Genomic DNA, 24,202 nt, shown 5'->3' on the forward strand with positions numbered 1-24,202 from the left:
CATATTTGCTGTTTTTCATTTTAAGTTTTGTTCAAGCAATGATGGGGTTTCCTAGGTTGCAGAGTGGCAAAGAATCCTTGCCTATGCAGAAGACACGGGTTCAATTCCTGGGTCGGAAAGATGCCCTGGAGGAGTAATGGCAACCCACTCCAGTATTCTTGCCTGGAAAATTCCATGGACAGAGGAGCCTGGTGGGCTACTGTCCATGGGACCACAGAGTCAGACATAACTGAGTGACTGAGCATGCAAATCAATGATGCAGAGCTATTTATTTTTCAATTTAATATTATTAAGCAGAAGAAGAATAATTAGGAATCATGCAGGAGGCAACATAATTTAAGCTTTAGGGTTTTGATTTTGTTTTAAAGAGACAGATTTTCTATTTAAAAAATTAAAATACTAACCTCATATTTAAAAAATAAAAACAATACACAATCAAACATATTTCATTCAAATTTATAACCAGTTCATAAAAAGCAAGGTAGAAGGAATGACAAATGGGAAAAGTAAAGTAATAAAGAGATATACAAAGCTATGAAGATAAAAATCATACATAAAGAGTAAAGGGAAATTAAGGAATAGCAATACATGCAAACGTAGCCATGAAATTAAAAGACACTTACTCCTTGGAAGGAAAGTTATGACCAACGTAGATAGCATATTAAAAAGCAGAGACATTACTTTGGCAACAAAGGTCCAGCTACTCAAGGCTATGATTTCTCCAGGGGTCATGTATGGATGTGAGAGTTGGACTGTGAAGAAAGCTGATCCCTGAAGAACTGATGCTTTTGAATTATGCTGCTGGAGAAGAATCTTGAGAGTCCCTTGGACTGCAAGGAGATCCAACCAGTCCATCCTAAAGGAGATCAGTCCTGGGTGTTCATCAGGACTGATGTTGAAGCTGAAACTCCAATACTTTGGCCACCTGATGTGAAGAGCTGACTCATTAGAAAAGACCCTGATGCTGGGAAAGATTGAGGGCAGGAGGAGAAGGGGACGACAGAGGATAAGATGGTTGGATGGCATCACCAACTCAATGGACATGGGTTTGGGTGGACTCCAGGAGTTGGTGATGGACAGGGAGGCCTGGCATGTTGTGGTTCATGGGGTCGCAAAGAGTTGGACATGACTGAGCGATTGAACTGACTGAACTGAGTACATGAAAAGACTGTATTAGGAAAATAAGAAATAAATATGAAAGGATACAGAGGCATAAAAATGTATATTCTGAAAATCACATGTTAAAGTAGACAACAGATAAAAGAAAGTTATCTTTTAAAAAAAAAAACAAAAATTAAAGTTGCAGAAAAACACATAGGAAGAAAAATTCACATTTTCGGGTTCATTACAATCTTTATTGCCACCAAAGACTTTTTTAAATATTATTTTTTCATAACTATAGACATAATCAGGAACCTTGCTTCCTAATATTTGCCACAATACTTAAAATAAAATTAAGTTGATGATGTAACTAGTCCTCAGAACAGAGACTTCATATTATTGCTGGTAAAAATTGATAATTTTAGACAATCTTAGATATTAAAGTCATGAACCATGCTGTATTTTAGTGTTCAGTTCAGTTCAGTCACAGTCGTATCCAGCTCTTTGTGACCCCATGAATCACAGCACGCCAGGCCTCCCTGTCCAACACCAACTCCCGGAGTTCACCCAAACTCATGTCCATCGAGTCGGTGATGCCATCCAGCCATTTCGTTCTCTGTTGTCCCCTTCTTCTCCCGCCCCCAATCCCTCCCAGCATCAGGGTCTTTTCCAGTGAGTCAACTCTTCGCATGAGGTAGCCAAAGTATTGGAGTTTCAGCTTTAGCATCAGTCCTTCCAGTGAACACCCAGGACTGATCTCCTTTAGGATGCACTGGTTGGATCTCCTTGCAGTCCAAGGGACTCTCAAGAGTCTTCTCCAACACCACAGTTCAAAAGCATCAATTCTTTGGCGATCAGTTTTCTTCACAGTCCAACTCTCACATCCATCCATGACCACTGGAAAAACCATAGCCTTGACTAGACACACCTTTGTTGGCAATGCAATGCCTCTGCTTTTTATATGCTGTCTAGGTTGGTCATAGCTTTTCTTCCAAGGAGCAAGCATCTTTGAATTTCATGGCTGCAGTGATACTGGAACCAAGAAAATAAAGTCTCTCACTGTTTGCACTGTTTCCCCATCTCTTTGCCATGAAGTGATGGGACCAGATGATCTTAGTTTTTTGAATATTGAGTTTTAAGCCAACTTTTTCACTCTCCTCTTTCACTTTCATCAAGAGGCTCTTTAGTTCCTTTTCGTTTTCTGCCATAAAGGTAGTGTCATCTGTGTATCTGAGGTTATTGATATTTCTCCTGGAAATCATGATTCCAGCTTGTGCTTCCTCCAGCCTGGCATTTCACATGATGTACTCTTCATATAAGTTAAATAAGCAGGGTGACAATATACAGCCTTGATGTACTCCTTTCGCAATTTGGAACCAACCTGTTGTTCCATGTCCAGTTCTTGTTGCTTCTTGACCTGCTGTATCAGGAGGCAGATCAGGTGGTCTGGTATTCTCATCTCTTTGAGAATTTTCCACAGTTTGTTGTTATCCACACAGTCAAAGGTTTTGGCATAGTCAATAAAGGAGAAACAGATGTTTTTCTGAAACTCTCTTGCTTTTTCGATGATCCAACCTATGTTGGCAATTTAGTCTCTGGTTCCTCTGCCTTTGCTAAAACCAGCTTGAATTGGAAGTTCATGGTTCACACACTGTTGAAGCCTGACTTGAGGAATTTTGAGCATTACTTTGCTGGTGTGTGAGATGAGTACAATTGTGTGATAGTTTGAACATTCTTTGCCATTGCCTTTCTTTGGAATTAGAATGAAAACTGACCTCTTCCAGCCCTGTGGCCAGTGCTGAGTTTTCCAAATTTGCTGGCATATTGAGTACAGCACTTTCATAGCATCATCTTTTAGAATTTGAAATAGCTCAACTGGAATTCCATCACCTCCATTAGCTTTGTTTGTAGTGATGCTTTCTAAGGCCCACTTGACTTTGCATTCCAGGATGTCTGGCTCTAGGTGAGCAATCACACCCTTGTGGCTATCTGGGTCATACTACTACTACTACTACTACTAAGTCACTTCAGTCGTGTCCGACTCTGTGTGACCCCATAGACGGCAGCCCACCAGGCTCCCCCGTCCCTGGGATTCTCCAGGCAAGAACACTGGAGTGGGTTGCCATTTCCTTCTCCATCTGGGTCATGAAGATGTTTTTTGTATAGTTTTTTGTATTCTTGCCACCTCTTTTTAATATCTTCTGCTTCTGTTAGGTCCATACCACTTCTGTCCTTTATTGTGCCCATCTTTGCATGAAATGTTAATAAATAATACATTCATACATTTTAAAGTTAATTATTTAAAAATAATCTGTAGTGAGGCAATCTCCTTCCCATGTTAATTCTCCTGTGTCCATTTCTCCTCACATCTCACAGCAGAAAATTAATATTAATTCCTGTTGTGTCCTACAAAAATTGCATGCTTTACAAGAAAGCATGAAAATAAGTTCTTGATTATATTTCTTTAGATATAATTTATAAGCATGAAAAGGCACAGGTAAGTGCTGGACTTGAATATTTGTGTCAGATGTTAGCACTCAAGGAACCACTATTCCAAGCAAGATGTAGAATGTCTCCTTCATTCATTCCAGAAAATCTTTCTGTGATCTTTGTCATTCTCCTCTGCAAATACTACCATGGTTAGCAACCACTTTCTAATTTCTAACATCATAGACTAGTTTTGCTTTACCTTGCTGCTGCTGCTGCTAAGTCACTTCAGTCGTGTCCGACTCTGTGTGACCTCATAGACGGAAGCCCACCAGGCTCCCCCTTCCCTGGGATTCTCCAGGCAAGAACACTGGAGTGGGTTGCCATTTCCTTCTCCTTAGGTTTTATCAAAATGGAATCACATGACATGTATTCTTTTTTATCTGACTTTTAACTCAGCATTAAGATTTTAATGTTCATGCGTGTTGCATTATCTGCAGCTGTTCCTTTTAATTCAGAGAAGGCAATGGGGTTCCTTTTAATTACCAAATAATGTTCCATTGTGTGTATAGAATCCAAAGGTTTTATTCATTTTGTCCACAAGTTTCCATTTCTCTTGGCTAACCACTGAAGAGTAGGATCTCTGGATCCAAAGGTAGATGTAAACTAGCAACATATGAGAGAGTTCAAGTTCTTTCATCAGTTGACCAACGTTTGCTGTAGTGTGTTAATTGTGCCTTTTTATTTTTTGTATTTCTGATGCTTGGACATCTTGGGCCCTGCCAACCCCAGAGAGTCTGAGCCTCCCAGAGTTTTCCAGTTCCTACAGATAATTAATGACTCACCTGCAAAGCCACCTTTCATATGCAAATCAACAATTTAGAAATCAGTATTTCAATTGCTTCCTTTGTCAGGCTTTCACAGTTCTGATCCACTGGGCAACCTAGTCACTTATGTGAAAGTGTCTGGTATCTAGGATGTTATATACACCTGGGGGCACTTGATAAACTACATTTTTGTTGCCTTTTGAGTTTTACTGAGGCAAATTTATGCCTGTTCTGTGGAGTGGTGAGAGTGTGCTCTGTCTGAATACGTGGTCACATGTCTTGGGCCATTTCCCAGATGACTAATGATGTGCATCTTCCCAAGGACATAACGATCATTTGTATATTTCTTTTCTGAAGTGTCTGTCCCAATCTTTTTGGGGTGAGGGGCTGTGCTTAGCGACTTGCAGGATCTTAGTGCCCCAACCCAGGATCCAATCAGGGCCCTCTTCAGTAAGAGTCTTAACCACTGGACTACCAGGGAAATCCCCATTTAAATGGGATTAGGAAATTTCAAATTTCCCTCCCAGTGCATAATTTGCTTATTAATTTCATAACGGTATATTTTGATGAACAGTAATTTTTTATTTCTTAAGGTTTAATTTATCAGTTTTATGATTACAGCTTCTTTTGTGCTATTTAAGAAATCATTGCTCATCCCAAATATGAAAAAAAAAAAACCACTCTTCTACGTTTTCTCCAAGGAGCTTTATAGTTATAACTGCTATATTTAGATCTATGATCCAACTCCAAATTAATTTTGTATGTGCAGTGAGCTTGATGTCCAAGTTCATTGTTTTCCATACACATATTCAGTTGCTCTAGCGTTATTTGTTTAAAACTTTCCTTTCTTGGTGAATTGTATATGTATCTTTGACAAAAATGAATTTACTATTTGTGTGAGTCTGCTTCTGCCTACTCTGTTTTGGGCCAGCAGTCTGTCTTCACATCAATACCGTACTCTCTTGGTTAGTATAGCTTTTTAATGAGCCAATCATGTTTATGTAATGAAGCCTCCATAAAAACCCAGAAGGATAGATCTTTGGTCCTTTTTGGAGAATTTCCATATCCCAGAAACTCTAATCTTTAAACCATTAAAGAGCATTAATGGGTCCACATGCTCCTGTGCCAGGCTCCAAGCTCCTTTGTTCAGAACTTTACCCCATATGTCTCTTCATCTGGCTGTTGATGCATATCCTTTGATATCCTTTGTAACAAGTTGCTAATGGTGAGTAAATAGATTTCCCCAAGTTCTGTGTGCTGTTCTAAAAAATTGAACCCGGGGAAGGGATTATGGGAATCTCTGATTTATAGCCAATCAGGCAGAAGCACAGATGACAACCTGGGCTTGCACCTGGCATCTCCAGTGGAGGTTGTCCTTGTGGAACTGAGCAGTTTACCTGTGGAATCAGATTCTGTTTCCAAGGAGACAGTTTCCAGATTTGAGCTGAATTCTTGGACACCCTCCTGCAGTCCAGGAATTGCTTATTAGTGTGCAAAAGCTTCCACACAAACGTGGGGAACCCCACTGTGACATCATAGGGAAAGCTTCCCAAAGCAAAGAATAGACGGTCAGTACCATTATTCCTTCCTATGTGCCTGAGGTGCACTGGATCTGGAACAGATTACCTCCTCAATTGATAAATAGTATCCAAATAAAGAATAACCCTGGGATTATTTTAATCATTTATTTACACATATTCATTCCTGATACTGACAAGAACCTATTTCCCTCAAAATCTAATCATAGTACATTATCAAAAACATATGACTAAACTCAAAGCTCCCAAAGTGCTCTTGCCCTTGGATGAAATGATCCTCTAGTTTTGTTTTGTTGTTGTTGTTTTTTTTTTATTTCTAAAAAAGAATTTTATTAAAAAAGCACAAATGCAAAGAAATGAACAGAGGAAAATTTATGCATTGAACCTCTAGTTTTGAAATGGAAAAGTTCATTTAAATTTTTAAAAATTGCATGAACTCAAACATTACAATCTTTTATATTCTGAAGGATGGTCAGTAATTGGGTTCTGAGTATAGGGAATTAATTGATCACTAACAAATAATTCACTAAAGAATTCTCACTAGAGAGTTAAAAAATTATGGAAATTATAAGGCTCTTCCATTTATATTTTAAAGAAACATAAAATTTGATTTAATAAGAAAGAACTCTTAATTATAGTGCTAACAAAAACAACACACCACTAATTTAACTTTAACATAAATGGCAGAATAAGCAAATACAGAAGACATAAAGACTGACAAAAGAGGTGATCTTGAAAGCAATCACTCAGCTGGTTGTCTATCAATCCCAATCAGCCTAGAATCCCTTTCCTCCAAGTCTGTTTTCACACTGGAGGGTGTAAGGAGAGACTGACTTTAAAAACTACCATCTGACACAGTAATCAAACTACACTCAGCTATGAATTTATAAAATTGGTTTCCAACGTGTGACAAAATTTAACTTCTGTCACCAATACTGTTGAGTGGTTACCACCTGGCATGAGTTGAAATGGCTTATATGAATAAACACTCACTTTCCATTCTGTAAAGAGGAAGAAGATAAAGGAGTAAATAATCTATTTTTTCAGTACCAGGAAGATGGTTTACCAAACATCATCCCACTGGACTAAGACTGAAACATGACAATAATATTTAATTAGATCACTTGGAGAAGAAATTGGCAACCCACTCGAGTATTCTTGCTTGGTAAATCCCATGGACAGAGGAGCTTGGCAGGATACAGTCCCCTGGGGTCACAAAACAGTGGGACACAACTTAGCAACTAAACAAAAACATAGTCTCTTGAAACTACTCCTATTCATATACTAGCCACTTACTTCTTTATATTCATAGTGGACACATCTCCCAGGTCTTATTAGTTTTATTATTTTTCAACATACAGTCTCCTCGTAGCCAAATCCTCTCCAGAAAAGCCACTCAATAAGCAATTAGTGAAAATGTGTGTTTTAGCAGGTCATTATTATATCTTAAATTTTGAGGGTGATCTGCCAGAAATTTCAGGGAGAGTGTGAGTAAATTTATTTCCATCCCAATTTCTTTGTTTTTTCACCAATTAGAGGGAAACCTAGTGGGATTTAAGACCTCAGACAAAAGGAGGTCGTGAAAGAACCAATACTACTGCAAATACTTCCTTCTTTAGGACAAAAACCTTCAGAAGGACTATAGAAAATGCCATTAATCTTTCACTTCTCTTTACATAAAATGTATCGGCTGACCAGCTTCCTCATGGCCATTTTTACTTCCTTGTTTCGCAGTGTGTAGATGATGGGATTAAGTAAAGGGAATATCACAGTATGGAACACAGATACCACTTTATCCAGGGGGAAAGAGTCAAATGGGCGAGCATAAATGTAGATGGATGGCCCAAACATTAGTACCACAATGGTGATGTGGGAGTAGCAGATGGACACGGCCCGACTGGTACTCTCACCTGAACCCGAGTGCTTCTTGAGCATCACCAGGAGGAAGGCATAGGACATGAGAAGAGCAATGAAGCACACCACAGAGATCAGACCACTGCTAAAGATCATCACTAACTCCTCTGGGAAGGTGTTGGCACAGGCAATCCAGACAACCTGTGTAATGTCACAGAAGTAACTGTCTAACTCATTAGGCCCACAGAAGGGAAGTTGAACAATGAGAGCCACCTGTATTGTAGAGTGAATGAAGCCCCTCATCCAGGAGACAGCCACCAAGATACAGCAGAGATGTCGATTCATGATGGTAGCATAGTGGAGGGGGCGGCAGATAGCAGCATAGCGGTCAAAGGCCATCACCGTGAGCAGGAACATCTCGGAGGCCCCAACAAAGTGTAAGAAGAAGAGCTGAGCAATGCACCCACCAAAGGAAATGACCTTCCTTTCCACAAAGAAGTCTACAAGCATTTTAGGGGCTGTGATGGAAGAGTACCAAATGTCAAGGAAGGCCAGATTCAGTTCAGTTCAGTCGCTCAGTCGTGTCCGACTCTCCGCGATCCCATGAATCACAGCACGCCAGGCCTCCCTGTCCATCACCAACTCCCGGAGTTCACTCAAACTCATGTCCACAGAGTCGGGGATGCCATCTAGCCATCTCATTCTCCGTCGTCCCCTTCTCCTCCCGCCCCCAACCTTTCCCAGCATCAGAGTCTTTTCCAGTGAGTCAACTCGTCGCATGAGGTGGCCAAAGTATTGCAGCTTCAGCTTTAGCATCAGTCCCTCCAATGAACATCCAGGATTGATCTCCTCTAGAATGAACTGGTTGGATCTCCTTGCAGTATAAGGGACTCTCAAGAGTCTTCTCCAACACCACAGTTCAAAAGCATCGATTCTTCGGCGATCAGCTTTCTTCACAGGATTAGCCAACAGAAAATACATGGGTGAAGTCAGATGTGGGTCAAGCCTGATGGTGCAAATAATAAGAATATATACTGGAATAATGAACAAGTAGAAGGACAGAAATATAACAAATAGAACTAGTTGCACCTCCCGAGCCTGGGAGAGGCCAGTGAGAACAAATTCTGTCACCCTGGTGTAATTTGCAGTTTCCATTTCTTCACTCTTTTTTCATGATATGGCTATGAAAAATAAAGAAATTGTTATTACTCCAAATAGCATTCAACACTTTAAAAATCATCAAATCTGGTCTGCCATTAAGAGATTGTACTAGCATAAGTTCGGTTGCCTGATTTTATATTGTATAAACCAAGATAAGGAAAGAGTAAGTGATGAACTGAAAATTAGAAACATTGAAACTATATGAAATATGTCATATATCTGACACCAAAATCTCAACTTCTTACTGTTATTTCTATTTTTTACGAAACTCAGAAATGCACTAATCCTTCCCCTAAACATCTACTTTAGTAAGCAATATGTGCAACTTCTTCCAAGTTTAGCCAAATTTTAGACTGGTAATAAAAGATGCAACCTGTTCTTTCTAGATTTTTGTGGTTGTTGTTGCTGTTAATGATGATGTGAAATCTGATGGATTTGAAACTTGGGCCTATAGTCTAATATTGGGTGTGCTGATCTGATGATATTTTAGTTATAAACCATCAAAGAGATGCTAGGGCTTCAAGTTTAGTGAATGGATATCTTTTCCCTTTAACCAAAACTTAGAGAACTTAACCCTTGATTATATGTAAACAATCACAAAACACAACAATGCAGGGTTCTATATGAAAATTCTTTATGCGGATTACTCCACTGGCCATGCATTTTACCCCCTGTTTCAGGTAGGTAGGAAGAAGATGTAGTAATTAAGAAATGGATATGCTTGCCACCCAAGCCAACCCATTCTGTCATTTCAAGGTGGCAGTGGGAAAAAGATTATTGATAAAATTTTTCTTAAGGCCTAATGTTGAACCTATTTCTATTAGATCTAACAAAATCACTGAATAAAACTAAGACAATCATTTACTTTACCAAATATACTTCCTCTTTTAAGTAATGTAAAAACTGCCACACCAAAGTAACAGTTTCTTGTGAACAAAAGCCAATGCTAAAGAGTTGCTTCTACTCTACTGATGTGCTGTTTTATAGTATTGCCTTTCCTCAGGAAGTACATGTTTACAAAAGTTAGGGTTCTAGAAAACCAAATAGATACCACAGTGTCTGTGCACTAAAGCTTGTGTATAATATTGACCAAAGAAATTCAGTGTTTCCACCGTGGAACCTACAGCCTCAACTCGTGCATAATTTTAACAAACACAGACTTCCAAATGTGTTATAAAAGCATTTTATTATAATGAAGGGATGGTTCATTACAAGTGAACACCTCGCCCCCCACATTCTCTCAAAAAACAGTGTTTGCAAGGAATTTGACACAAGAGGCAGAAAAACAAAAACACCAAGGAAGGTCAGTGGAATTATTTAGTATTTAGCAAAGGGGAAATATTCTGACATTCATGAATGGCCCAGTATGGGTCCTCAGTGAGTTAATTAATCATGTTAAGTAAGACAGGAACATTTACAATTCAGTTTAGAAATATTTTAATCAAAAGAAAGATAGATGATGCTGCCAGTTTTCAATCCTCAACTTTCTTAAAAGAATGGTTATTCAGAATGACATATTTCCTAGGATAAAAAGTGTTACTGTACTTACTTGGAGCAGGTGCCCCATAGCCTCCATACTAAAAACAGAAAAAGTAAATAATTGCAAATTCACAGCATACTATTCATTTACACTCACTGATAAGACAGCTATAAGTTTCCAACAATAAAAAGTGTCTCTATCAAACGCATCCAGAACCTTATGATTACTTAGTTTACTTGGATATTTTGCTATTATGGTATGCCATTTTCAAACATGTGGAGTGATTGTTTGCTGTTAATAAAATAACTGCCCTCTTGTTACTAAAAGTAAATGAATATTTCAATGCAGTAAATACTGTTACAAGACACTAAGTATTTTTAATTCTCAAGGGGACACTGATACGATAATTCTGATTATTGTCACACAGGTCACGCTTTCCTCTTTGCCATACTCTGAACCTATCCCATCAAAAAGAAGAGAAAATGGCACTAATCTAGAAAGAAAGAATCTGGGTGAAAGTGTGTTGATGTACTAGGAAAGCAAGCATACTTCAGGTGTTATGAAATAGAAAGGATTATTTTACCAGAAAAATAGAGTTAAAGAGATTTATTTTTGTACCTCAATGTCTGATATACACCTCATGAAGATAACTTACCTGACTTATTCCTCGGGGAAAAAAATAGCAAAGCATTTCATCCTCCCTCCCTCCTTGGTGAATGCCTATCTCCTCTGCTAACAATCAGCAAGTTACCAAACTCCTACTCTCCAAGCCAGCACTCAGCTCCTACTCATGAAACACAGACACACATGCAGCGCTCTATCGAGGACAAGCCAACATATATACACCCTACATGAACACGGCCACGGCCTGAATATTATAGAACCCACAGCAATCCTGACCCTGGTCTGTATTTGTGATTTGTGCTGTGTGCTCAGTCAGTACTGTTGTGTCCGACTTTGTGACCCTGTGGACTGTAGCCTGCCAGGCTCCTCTGTCCATGGGATTCTCCAGGCAAGAATACTGGAGTGGGTTGCCGTGTCCCCCTCCAGGGGATCGTCCCAATTTCAGGATCAAACCCATGTCTCCCGGGTCTCCTGCATTACAAGTGGATTCTGTACCTGCTGAGCTACCAGGGAAGCCCACATTTGTGATTTAATGTGTATAAAGCAAAACTTCACACATGACATTGAAAGCTCTGTCTCAAAATGTGTAGCTTCTCTGTCATTTCTCTAGTGTTCACTTGCTCACCCAACCAGTATTTAGGGAATATTGACCACTTGTTAACACATGAGAAGACCACAGTGAACAAAGGAGACTTTCTGCCTCATTGAGCTGCCATTTCAGAAATATATACAGATGATAAATGAGTCACCAAACAGTGAGTAAATAAAAGAAATATAAATAAGTGAAAATAAAATAAACATCACTATTGATAAAAGAAGTAACTAAAAAGGAAATTATGGTTAAATAAATGATGGTGGCGTGTGGCAATGTGTAGTGGTGGCTTTCTTTAGGAAAGATTCTCGGATTGGCATTTCAGTTAAATTTGAAATTCAGGAGAAAAGCATTTTAGGAATAGAGAACAACACATATAAAGAATGTGGCAAGGAAGAGTCTCTATGGACTCCAGAAGACCCGTGACTGATTGAAGTACAAACAGAATAAAGAGACTAGACAAAGACCAAGCCTTTGAGTCTTTGTTAAGGAATTGGATTTGAGCCGTTTCCGATACATTTTAGAGTAAAATCTCGAGAATGGCTGATTGCTTTGTGGGTAAATTGCAGTGGAATTACATGCAGGAAAAACGTTGTGGTTTAATCTTTAAGTTTAATCTTCAGTAGCTATTTAGAGAAAAGAATTGCCTGTTTAGAAAATTATTTAGGATTGGCAATTGGCAGGATTTAATGTTGAATTGTATGTTATTTCCACACCACCAAAGTCAGCTGGAATGTGAGCACCATAATGACAAAATTTTTTAAAAAATGTATCTTTATATCTTTTATGTCTGAAATGAGGTTCATCTAGCACATTTCAGGTTCTTAATAAAATTTGACTGTCTGCCAAAAATACTTAGACGTGTTGTGTCACACTCTAAAAAATCTTGGGATTGTGCCAATAAAATCCAGAACAAGGAATTATGTTTGTGGGGAATTCTTGGAGGGAAATTCTTACGGTAATTCATGGAAATTGAGTCAAGACATTTCTTAAGAGTCGGGCACGACTGAACGACTAAACTGAACTGAACTGAATGATTCCAAGCCAAGAAGTTCTTACTCAGAGCAGGGGTCAAGAGGGTTTTACTTCATTCTGCATTCACCCACCTATACCTCCTAAGCTTCTGGATGCAAGTCTGCTTGTTGGTTTTTTTTTTTTTTTTGGGGGGGAGCTTTTTTAAAAGATAAAAGTTTGATACGTTAAGGTGTCCTACATGATGATTTCATATACATATACACAGTGAAATGATAGGGTAAACAAGTGAACACTTTGTAGAAATGACAGAGAAGTTACACATTTTGAGACAGAGCTTTCAATGTCATGTGTGAAGTTTTGCTTTGATACACATTAAATCATGCCGCAGTGAAATGATAAGCTATTGAATACATAATCACTTCCACAGAGTTACAATTTTTTCCTATGATGGGAGCACCTGAAATCTATTATGTTAGCAAATTTTCAGTATCCCAATAGAGCATTATTAACTGTAATCATCTTGTACATCGGATCTCTAGACTTATTTATTCATTCTGCATAACTGCAACTTTGTACATTTTGACCAGTATCTCCCTATTTCCCCCACCTCCCTACCTCTGATAACTGCCATACTATTTTTAAATGGATAAAGAGATTATGATTGTGTATATACATTTATACACACATATTATTCAGTGTTAAAAAAAAGGAGATCCTACCATTTGCAAAAAAAAAAAAATTGATGAAACTGGAGGATGTTATGCTAGAGAATGTAAGTCAGACAAAGACAGAAAAAAATATTGCATAATCTTATCCGTAGAATCTTTAAAATGTCTGCTCCTCCTTTAACAGTATCTTGTGAATTTCCATTCTGTGTTTACTCTGCAGGGATGAAGTATCTGGAGGATGACCTTAGAGATACCTAGGGGTACAGAGGCCCTCCCTATAAATGGGTGAACTGTGAACTCTCCTCAAGGGAGTAAATGCTTTGGGGAAAAACAATAATCTGTGAAGAATTTCTTTGTTACTAACAATATAATGTTCATACGTGTACCTAGCCAAGCTCTCTATAGCCACATGTAGAATAGCTGTCTTGTCAATTTAAGTAACTTAGGGAGGGTTTCACATAGATCTTGAAATAGCAAAAGATTAAATGACTCAAGTTACACTCATCAGTTCAGTTCAGTTCAGTTGCTCAGTCGTGTCTGACTCTCCGCAACCCCATGAATCACAGCACGCCAGGCCTCCCTGTCCATCACCAACTCCCGGAGTTCACTCAAACTCATGTCCACAGAGTCGGTGATGCCATCCAGCCATCTCATTCTCGGTCATCCCCTTCTCCTCCCACCCCCAACCTTTCCCCTCATAGTAGAGGCTTAAAAGAAATTAGCTATCATCTACAACCATTGTCCATTCTCTTTGCTTAGATGAGGATGTGAATGAAGAAAGTAGTATCTCTAAGAGTAAAAGTCACCTATCCTAGCCCATCTTGATAACCAAAACCCAAAAACTCACAACTGAAAGAAATGCTTTTAGATTGTACTTCAATAGCGTTGAATAGGATTGTGCTGTCACTGAGAAATGGGTGAAAATGGAAGACAAGGAAAGGTTATATTGATGAGAAGGAAGGAAGCTGTGAAAGAAAGAGGAAGTTATTATCCTGTATTTCTTCTGCAGATGAAAATAGCCCATCTTTATGGCTTACATTGCCACCAGTGGAATGTTCATTTAAAGGAAACAAAACAATTAAAAAAACTATAAAATTTCAAGTTATGATTAATTGAAAACCATTTTATAGAGAAAAAAGGGCACTTTAAAGCCTCTCAAACTTGCTAATTAGGGGAATATGGTACAGGTTGGGGAGCAGAACTTTCACTGTACTGAGCCATGGGCAAGAAGAGCCAAGAAAACACCAAAATGGAGACTAGGGGTTGGGGAGGGCGTGCAGGTAAGTACAGCAGGAAGGTGCTAGATATTTAGAAACTTTAAAGATATGGATGTTTATTTTTAGAGAGTATTCCACCTGAGTAAGATCTGTGTTAGAGCACAACACTCAAAAAATACATTTTTTATAACAATGGAATGAGGAATAAAGTCATTATTTAAAGGCTTTTATCTTTATAACTCTTCTAATGCTTCTTACAAGCTCAATACTTTTTAAAAAATTCTCCAAAATCTTCACAAAGAGTCACATTTTAGAAAGTGTAGGATTTAAAAAAAAATTTTTTTTTGCTGGAGGAAAATTGCTCTACAATGTTGTGTTGGTTTTTGCCATAACCTAGAGCCTCTTATACAAAAGTGTAGGGTCTTAACTGACACACACACCAGTTTGAAAAGCAGCTGTAAAGAGCACTGAGCAAGAATTGAGAGACTTGGCTTCTCATTAGATCTCAGCCACCAAAATCTGTGTGATGTTGGAAAGGTCATCGACCTCCCGCTGTGTCAGTTTCTTCCTAACAACATAATGGATTTTAACACTAGAATTTTAAGAAATCTTCTAGCTCTATAATCCTAATATTCTCTGAAAATTAAAGTAGATTGAAAGTAAAGGTTCCAGAAAAGTTAATTAACAACTTTTTGTGGTTGGCACTTTGGAGGGACAGTAATGTAATCTTTCTGAATATATCCATATATAAAAGAAATTTGAATTAATTTCTCCTATTCCCTAGATATTAAGCTCAACTATCTTCTTCTATAAGATAGTGAAGAGGTAGTATATGAAAAATTTTCCCCATATAGATGGGTATGTGGAGACCAAGTTCCCTGAGTCTCATGATTAAACCAGTAGCAGAAAATACCAAGTATACGTCTCTCGATTTCCTATATACTCTGTTGCCCACAGTAAGCTAAGGAAGAAGAAAGCCTTAGAATCAGAGAAGGGCTGATCTCAGTATGAGTGTTTTGAGGATTATTTGCTGCTTGAGCATTTCTCGTACAATAGACTGAGATACGGAGCATCAGTGCCCTGGTTTGAAACACAGCTGACCACTTACTAGCTCCTGTAGCTCCTGTGATCATCAGTGACTTGCTTCACTCTGCCTGAAATGCCCAGTGCTACAATGCAGATAATAATCATATCTTGATCATAGGTATTATTGTAGGGATTAATGAGCTAATGCATACAAAACTCAGGAAAATGTCAGGCAAATAGCTCACACTTTCTTAAATTATTATCATTATTGCTGTTGCTGTCATTGTTATATTTCCCCAGCAAAATAGCAAGTCCAGTAGAGAAACTATCATCCTAATACATGATTCCCAGAGTATTATCCTTAACATCTGTTTATACTTCTCTATTCCCAGCCACTATCCTTGGACTTGGAAGACTAAGATCAAGTTTAGGAACGAGCTTAGAGAGGAGGACAAGAACATCTGATTTCTACAAGCTACCATCTCCTCCTGTTTTCTCCAGACTACGGTCCTATGTGATTGTTGATATATCACTACTATTAAATCTACCAGCTATTCTCAGAAGGCCTTCTTTCCAAAACACCTGGAAGTTTGCATGAGTAATTTCTAACAAGTGCCATAGAAATTTGGGCTCCTATAGCAGGACTCTGTTCACATCTCCAATAGCAATTTATCCATTGCATTGTAATTTTCAACTTGTGTTTTGGCCAGAGTAGAACAGACACTCTGATCCTCTTGAGGTCATGAAGCATGTCTCCTTTATACATCTCTCTAGTGCTTAGATTATTCCTAGCACACTAAGATCTTTAATAAATGTTTATTGAATAAATAAATGAATGATTAAATCAATTTTAAGTGAATACATCAATGACTTATTAAGAAAAATTGTCAAATACTTCCAAATCTAATTGTTTTATTAATTCATTTGATGTTTTTGGATTCTGCTTCATGATTCCTGGCTTTGTTTCCTGGAGTCTTCTTTTGAGATTAAGAATCTCAAAAGAATTCATCTCCAAGAATCTCCTGAGAGTAAGAATGGTTGATCCTGTAGGCAGGAGATGACTAAAGTATCTTCTCAGTCCCCTGCTGAACCTTTAGTTATGAAGATCAAGCAAAAGACATCGTTTGTCCAAGCCCATGCTTAAGATCTGGTCTATATGACCACCATGTTTTCCCTAAGATATTTCATGACTTGAGGCTTTCTGCTTCTTACCACTGTTCTCTGAGAATTTTACTTAATCATCCCCATCATTATATTCACCCCATGTCTCAAAAATATAGTGGTTTATGTAATTATTCCAGCGCCATTTTCTACCTACCCATCAGAGGTGCCAGTCTTGGTGTAGTCAGGAACTATAGACAGGGGAGAAGGTGCCTCTTTCCCCATCCACAACAGAAAGCTTTGTCTTCTATATTTTGGTGTGTGTCAGTTCCTTCCCTGATGTAACAGTGAGCTAACTACGACTGCAGGTTGTGACTAAGAAAACTGATTCTCTGGAGGCCAGGACCAGCCAGCTAGGAATCAAAACCCTGAGGGAATAATTTAAAAGTTGATGTGTATTTCACCCAAAAAGCATGGAAACACAATTTCTGAATTGCCCACACCAAGTAAAATGGCTAAGGATTCAGTTCAGTTCAGTTCAGTTCAGTCGCTCAGTCGTGTCCGACTCTCCGCGACCCCATGAATCACAGCACGCCAGGCCTCCCTGTCCATCACCAACTCCCGGAGCTCACTCAAACTCATGTTCACAGAGTCGGCGATGCCATCCAGCCATCTCACTCTCGGTCGTCCCCTTCTCCTCCCGCCCCCAACCTTTCCCAACATCAGAGTCTTTTCCAGTGAGTCAACTCGTCGCATAAGGTGGCCAAAGTATTAGAGGTGGAAAATGTTGTGATGTGTGATATGCCTTCTAGACTATGCCATTCATTTCTAATTTTACTATCCTATAGAACGATATCACTCAGAGATACTGGGTCATTAGGAAAACAGGGACCTGTCCAAACCATTATTAATACTACATAATTTTCTTGAACAGTTTATCCATGTTTGCACTGAGGGCCTTAAATGATAACTCGATAACATTTCTAACTTTATTCAATGTCTTCGATATGTGTTTAGTATTAATCTATTCAATACTACTTGTCAGTCACTGTACTAGGCACCAGGTATACAATGATTAACAAGAGAGAAACTGCCCTCATTTTTCTAAATAAGTTGATTATGAATCCTTAAAAACTTGTATCACTCACCCAGAAATGTTCTATGATAATTAACATTAGGTTCTATCTCAATTTTATTCCATCAGCCTGATTGCTATCTCATCTTTCTCAGAATTTTTTCCCCAGATTATCTTCATATTTTACTCTCAATAACCATACCTGATGCTTGTGTAGTGAGGATGACAGAATTTTGTTTTAATTTAAAAAAAAATACATTCTCACTGATCTGGGGATTCTTCCACAAACTGTTGAAAATTTAAACTGGAAATGAAAAGACACAGAGAGGGCTTAAAATATAATTTGTTCTGAATGGCCTCAAAGGACAAACAGAACAAACATGTATTTTTAGAGAGGTTAAACACAGAAATTTTCAAAAACTTTGTTTTAAATAGTTGAAAAACACTTCACTTTCTTCCAAATTTTTAGTAAAGGTACAAGAATATACAAAATAATAAAAGTGTCAGGTTACCTATAAATGCTGACAAAAATAAATGATCACAAAAATAGTAGAAAAAAAAACATGCTTCTTTCCATCTTTTTTTTTTTTTTAAGACTTCCTAACTCCATTTCATTGGGCAAGTTAATATCTCTTAGAACTTAATTTTTCTTATCTGAGAACTAAAGATGCTAAGAACATATAGAATTGTTACAAAGTAAAATTGAAAAGCCATATGTCACAAGTCCAGCAGAGTCTGGTGCATATTAGAGGCATAAATTGTAACCATGACAATGAAAAAACAAAAGAAATAATGAGAGTGTCAATAAGACTAAAGATAATATATTCCAAATTCAAGTGAGAATAAGCATTGATTAACAAGGAAACACTACCAAATTGACCGTGTTAAAAATCTACCTAAATTTCAGCATGTGGCAAGGCCTAGGACTGCTTGATGAAATAGAGACCAGTTGAAGAATTCATGGCAGTTGCCCTGGACCAGAGAACCTGAGTCATCATACTCTTTCTCTTCCAAATGTTCTTTGAAGGAAAAACAATCACAGTAACGTAATTCCAGTAGCAAATTAGGAAGTTAGAGGTAGATCATATCTAGTCTGTACAGGTATGGCGCCATAAGTGTAAGCTGTGGGAGGAAGGATTGTGACTGTAAGGCAGGCTGGAAGACTCATCTTTCTTGTGTCAGATTTGCTTAGTAATGAGTTCAGCAGTTGAGATAAGAGAAAGACAGATCAATAACAAAGTAGGAGTACTCAAATTTAAATCATGCCAGCCCCTGGAAACTGGACTAGTTGCCAAAATTGGTTCATCAGGTATATTTTTGAGAAGAAGGCTATAGAGACATCCAAGCAGGATATAGAGTCTAAGTACTTAAGTCCTTGTTTGAGATTGAATTAGAATAAAATAAGTACTATGAGATTAATAGAAAAGCAGTTAGGAACAATGGAAAAGAAAAGTGTGAAAGTTTAAACAAAAGACAATACATGTAGAAAAATGCTCTAAACAATTTTTTTATTAAAAAGAAAGCTTTAGGCTTGCATCTTTATACAAATAATTTAATTCCCACTTTTACAAACAGTATCTTTTATGTTGTTGCTTTGCTAAATATTCATACAAAGTTTGACTGACAAACATGAGAGTAGATATCCATTTTTATTTCTAATTATATTTGCAGACTCTAAAATTTGCAATATTTTAACCAACTTTAGCATGAAAATTAATAAGCAAAATATATGCCTAATTTAAAAAGCACAAAGGACTTATATGACTAAATGACAATTTCTGCTAGAATACATGAATAATTTGAATAAATAGAAAGAGATAACATAGTCTTGAATAGACAAAAGTAATACTGAAAAATAATATAACTTTTTAAATTTATGTAGGTATAAGGCATAAAGGGCTATTTCCCCTGTGGTTCAGTAGTAAAGAATCTGCCTGCATTGCCTTATACCTACATAAATTTAAAAAGTTATATTTTATTAAGTTAAAGAAGCACTTTAAAACACTAAACAAAAAAAATAAATAAAATAAAATAAAACACTAAACAAAAGACAAACTCAAAATTTTTAAAAATGTGTTGAGGAACTACAAACTTTTCAGGTGGGCTAAAGCTTAAGTAAACATACCATACATGCATACACTGAGCTTTAGCTTATGCTCCTAATTTTAGTAGGCTTTCCTGGTGGCTCAGCTGTAAAAGAATCTGCCTGCAAAATTGGAGACGCAGGTTACTGAGGGTTCAATTCCTGGGTCAGGAAAATCCCCTGGAGTAGGAAATGGCAACCCACTCCAGTATTCTTACCTGGAAAATTCCAAGGACAGAGGAGAGTGGCCAGCTACAGTCTGTGGGGTCACAAAGAGCTGGACACAACTGAGCATGTACACACACCTCATTTAATTATTCAAGGACATAAAATCTAATTGGAACGAAGGTGACAACATACAGCATTACTCTTTCGCTGTCCTGATCACCAAATTCTGATATTTGTGTGTGGAGAAGGTTTACCCTGACACATTCAACACACAATGCTCTGAAAACCAGCTGAGTGTCGCTACAATTTAACTCAGTTCAGACACTATTTATCCTGAGAAGGCATATCCCACAGGTTAAGGGTTTCTTCTTAACAAGGCTGATCTTCCACACGCACACAGCTCAGATGTCAATTGAGTGTAACCTGTGCTTCTGACCAACCAGCAATAAATTAAAGGTTCCCATGACCCCCTCCCTGGTTTCAGTTAATTTGCTGGAGTGACTCTCAGTACTCAAAAAACTGACTTTACTGACACTGGTTTATGGTTTATTATAGAAGTTATAACTTAGGAGCAACCAGATGGAAGAGATACATATGACAGGCTAGGAGGAAAGGGAGCAGGGTTTTCATGCCCTCTCCAGAGAGCCCCTCTTGAGGCACTGCTGCATGTTCACCAACCTATAAGCTCTCTGTACCTAATCCTTCTGGGCTTTTGTGGAGGCTTCATTGTATAGCCATGATTTATTAAATAATTGACCACTGTTGATTGAGTCAGCCTCCAGACCTCTCCCCTATCCGAGGCCAAGGAGTGAGACATGGAAGTTCCAGCCCTTTCATCACAAAGTTGGTTCTCCTGGCAATCAGCCCCATCCTGTCTATGGGTGCTTTCCAAAAGTCAGCTCATTAAATGTAATGTCATCATATTTCATTAGCATAAAAAAAACACTTTACAGCTTTCATTACCAGGAAATTCCAAGGGTTTTAGGAGCTCTGTGTCAGAAGTGAAGACAAAGACAAGTGTATGTTTTTCATTAAAAATCAGTTTCACAACTAAAAGTGTAATTCCCCTGGACTCCAGAGCCCTGGTACTGACAATACAGTGCGCCATTGGTAGTTTCACCTAAGATCTTGAATACGAAACTCTAAGTTTTATAAAATAGGGGCCCAGTTTCATTCCTTTGAATGTGGATTATCCAGGTTTTCCAGCACCATTCACTGAAGACACTCTTCTTTTTTCATTGTATATTCTTGGTGCTTTTTCAAAAATCAGTTCATCATATATACACGGGTTTGTTTCTGGGCTTTCTGTTCTATTCCACGGATCCGTTTCTGTTTTTGTATCAATATCGTATTGTTTTGATTACCATAGTTTTGTATATAGTTTGCAATCAGAAAGTATGAGGCTGCCAGTTTCTTCTTCCTGGAGATTTTTAAACTATTCACTCTCTCTTAAGGTTCCAAAAGAATTTTAGACTTGTGTTTTCTAGTTCTGTAAAAAAAATAAAAAATACCACTGGAATTTGGATAGGGACTATGTTTAATCTGTAGATCACTTTGGGTAATATGGACATCTTAACAATATGTTAAAGACATTTTAGTCTTCTGATCTGTGAATATGGAATTATTTTTCCACTTAACTGTATCTTCAATATCTTTCATGAATGTCTTACACTTTGAAGTGTACAGATCTTTCATGGTTAAATTTATTTCTAAATATTGTCAGGGACAGCCCATGGTGTTGCAAAGAGTCAGATATGACTTAGCGACTCAATGACAAATTGTCAGAAAGGGGGATATACCCTTCTACCTGTCTTAAATTCTTGTGCCTAGACTAATAATAAAATTGACACAAGACAGATTAACAGGAGAAAAATAAACATTTTAATTCATGCACATGGTGGTCTCATAGAAATGGGACCTAAAGAAGTGGCCAAGGGCAGCAGTCTTTATACTTTTTGAACAAAGAAACACATTCATGAGGAATTAGCAAGACAAAAAAAAAAAAAAACGTAGGCTCTGGGTACTTAGTTAGTGAAATCTAAATTCAGTCTGGACTTGGGGCAGTCACTTAAAGCAATCGGCTTGTTCACACAGGTCTCTCACCTGGATCCCCGTCTCTGGCAGTAAGGTTGTCCTGCCTCCACATGGGAGGTTTACTGCCTGATTTTGGGAAACAAAGGAGGGTCAGATAAAGGAGGGCAGGAGGGAAGGATAAAAAGGAAAAACAGCAGGGAAGGAGGAGGGAGAGAGAGAGGGAAAAGGAAGGCAGCTCCTAGGAAGATGGACTTTTTTTAAGGAGAAATTATCCAATTCCTCAGAGATAGCTTTTTCTTGTAACTCCATTCTAAACTATTGAATTATATCTTAAGAGTGTTGGATTTTAATTGAAGGGATAGTATATGAAAAAGCAGAGACATTACTTTGCCAACAAAGGTCCGTCTAGTCAAGGCTATGGTTTTTCTAGTGGTCATGTATGGATGTGAGAGTTGGACTGTGAAGAAAGCTGACCACCGAAGAATTGATGCTTTTGAACTGTGGTGCTGGAGAAGACTCTTGAGAGTCCCTTGGACTGCAAGGAGATCCAAACAGTCCATTCTAAAGGAGATAAGTCCTGGGTGTTCATTGAAAGGACTGATACTAAAGCTGAAACTCCAATACTTTGACCACCTCATGAGACGAGTTGACTCACTGGAAAAGACTCTGATGCTGGGAGGGATTGGGGGCGGGAGGAGAAGGGGATGACAGAGAATGTGATGGCTGGATGGCATCACCGACTCGATGGACATGAGTTTGAGTGAACTCCGGGAGTTGGTGATGGACAGGGAGGCCTGGCGTGCTGTGATTCATGGGGTCACAAAGAGTCGGACACGGCTGAGCAACTGCACTGAACTGACTGAACTGAAAGTACTTAAATGAGATATGAGCAGAAATGTTTACTCTTCCACTCTAGAAATAAGCGAGGATAAGCCTAGCCAGTATGGAAAGGTTTAAGTTTTGCTCACCTAGAAGCAGAAAGATGAAATAGCCTCAAATTATTCCCCTTTAAAAGAGAAATATGACATAGTTGAATGTTAGAGACTATTCCTTTAAATTATTAATAAGTTAAGGGCCTTAGAAGGTATCAACTAATTCTGATTTTGTAATTCTAACAAACTGTGCCTTCTGCTTTTCCTTCAAGGAGACTCATGGCGTTCTCTACATCCTTATTCCTCAGAGTGTGGATGAGCGGGTTTAGCACTGGGGTGATGGCAGTATAGAACACAGACACTGCCTCATCCAGTGGGAAAGTGCTGGATGGACGGAGGTAAATAAAGATACAAGGGCAAAGAAGAAAGTTACTGCAGTGAAGCGAGACCCGCAGGTAGAGAGAGCCCTGCGCCGGCCCTCAGCAGACTGCTTCCGAAGACGAGGTGAAACGACTGTGTCGGGGCCAGAAGATGAGCAAACCCCCCGGGGGACGAGGCCACAACCGGCAGTCAGCGGCGTGTTTACTAGGCTGTGTCAGCGCAGCGAGGTTAGAACAGCGTGGACATCGCAAAAGCAGTGGTCAGTGATCTGAGAGCTGCAGAGGGGTAACTGGAAGGTCAGGAGGGTCTGAACAAAGGAGTGGGCCAGGGCTCCCAGCCAGGACAGTGATGCCAGCACAGTGCAAGCAGTGGAACTCATGGTGGTGGGATAACGGAGCGGCTGGCAGATGGCAGCATAACTGTCGAAAGCCATGACAGTCAAAACAAAAACCTCAGCACAACCAAAAAAGTGGAAGGCAAACATCTGAGTTACACAGCCCCAGTAGGAAATAATCTTTTTCTCAGAAACAAAGTCTGCAATCATTTTAGGTGCTGTTGCTGAGGAATAGGCAATGTCCCCAAAGGACAAGTTACTGAGGAAGAAATACATGGGTGTGTGAAGCCGGGGATCAGAGAAAACCGTGAGCAAAATGAGAAGGTTTCTCCCCGGGATCACCGTGTAGAAGAGGAGGAACAGAGCAAAGAGTATCAGTTGCACTCCAGGATCTTGGGAAAGTCCTAAAAATATAAACTCGGTAACATTGTTGACTACTTCCATGGAGATCCAGGCAGAACTGGTTGAGTGGCTCTGGTTCTCTGCAAAAATAAATGTTATAAACCATTGTAAGCAAATAAAGCCTAACAGGAACAGCCTTCTGGAAACATTTAAGTGATGTTAAATATAGCAGAGGAAAATATTTATATTTCTTGAGTATAGTTCATGGATATTTTTTCATCATTAATTGTCTTACCACATTATTGACTCCCATTTGATTTTC

At 38.6% G+C, this 24,202-nt stretch overlaps 1 protein-coding gene and 1 pseudogene across 1 annotated transcript; both read right to left on the minus strand.

Moving 5' to 3' along the window:
- Nucleotides 1-7,555: 7,555 nt before the first annotated feature.
- Nucleotides 7,556-8,911, minus strand: LOC129550927 (olfactory receptor 4M1). The gene is made up of 2 exons (XM_088840120.1): nucleotides 8,712-8,911; nucleotides 7,556-8,306 (listed from the first exon to the last, which is right to left on the minus strand). The coding sequence occupies exons 1-2, from the start codon at nucleotides 8,900-8,902 to the stop codon at nucleotides 7,556-7,558; spliced, it is 942 nt and encodes a 313-aa protein (XP_088696246.1). The 5' UTR covers nucleotides 8,903-8,911.
- Nucleotides 8,912-21,183: 12,272 nt separating this feature from the next.
- Nucleotides 21,184-23,982, minus strand: LOC148776836 (olfactory receptor 4S2-like; annotated as a pseudogene).
- Between the last annotated feature and the right edge of the window lie 220 nt (nucleotides 23,983-24,202).

Source organism: Moschus berezovskii, chromosome 9, assembly GCF_049115385.1.
Source record: "Moschus berezovskii isolate FMDL1 chromosome 9, NW_MosBer_1.0, whole genome shotgun sequence".
Taxonomy (NCBI): Eukaryota; Metazoa; Chordata; class Mammalia; order Artiodactyla; family Moschidae; genus Moschus; species Moschus berezovskii.

What these genes read in the sequence shown, in the direction of transcription:
- LOC129550927 (XM_088840120.1), bottom strand. Translation starts at nt 8,902, where the DNA reads ATGGAAACTGCAAATTACACCAGGGTGACAGAATTTGTTCTCACTGGC. An exon ending in CCCATGTATTTTCTGTTGGC is followed by an intron (nt 8,307 to 8,711) that starts TAATCCTGTGAA and finishes CTGAACTGAACT; the next exon opens with GAATCTGGCCTTCCTTGACA.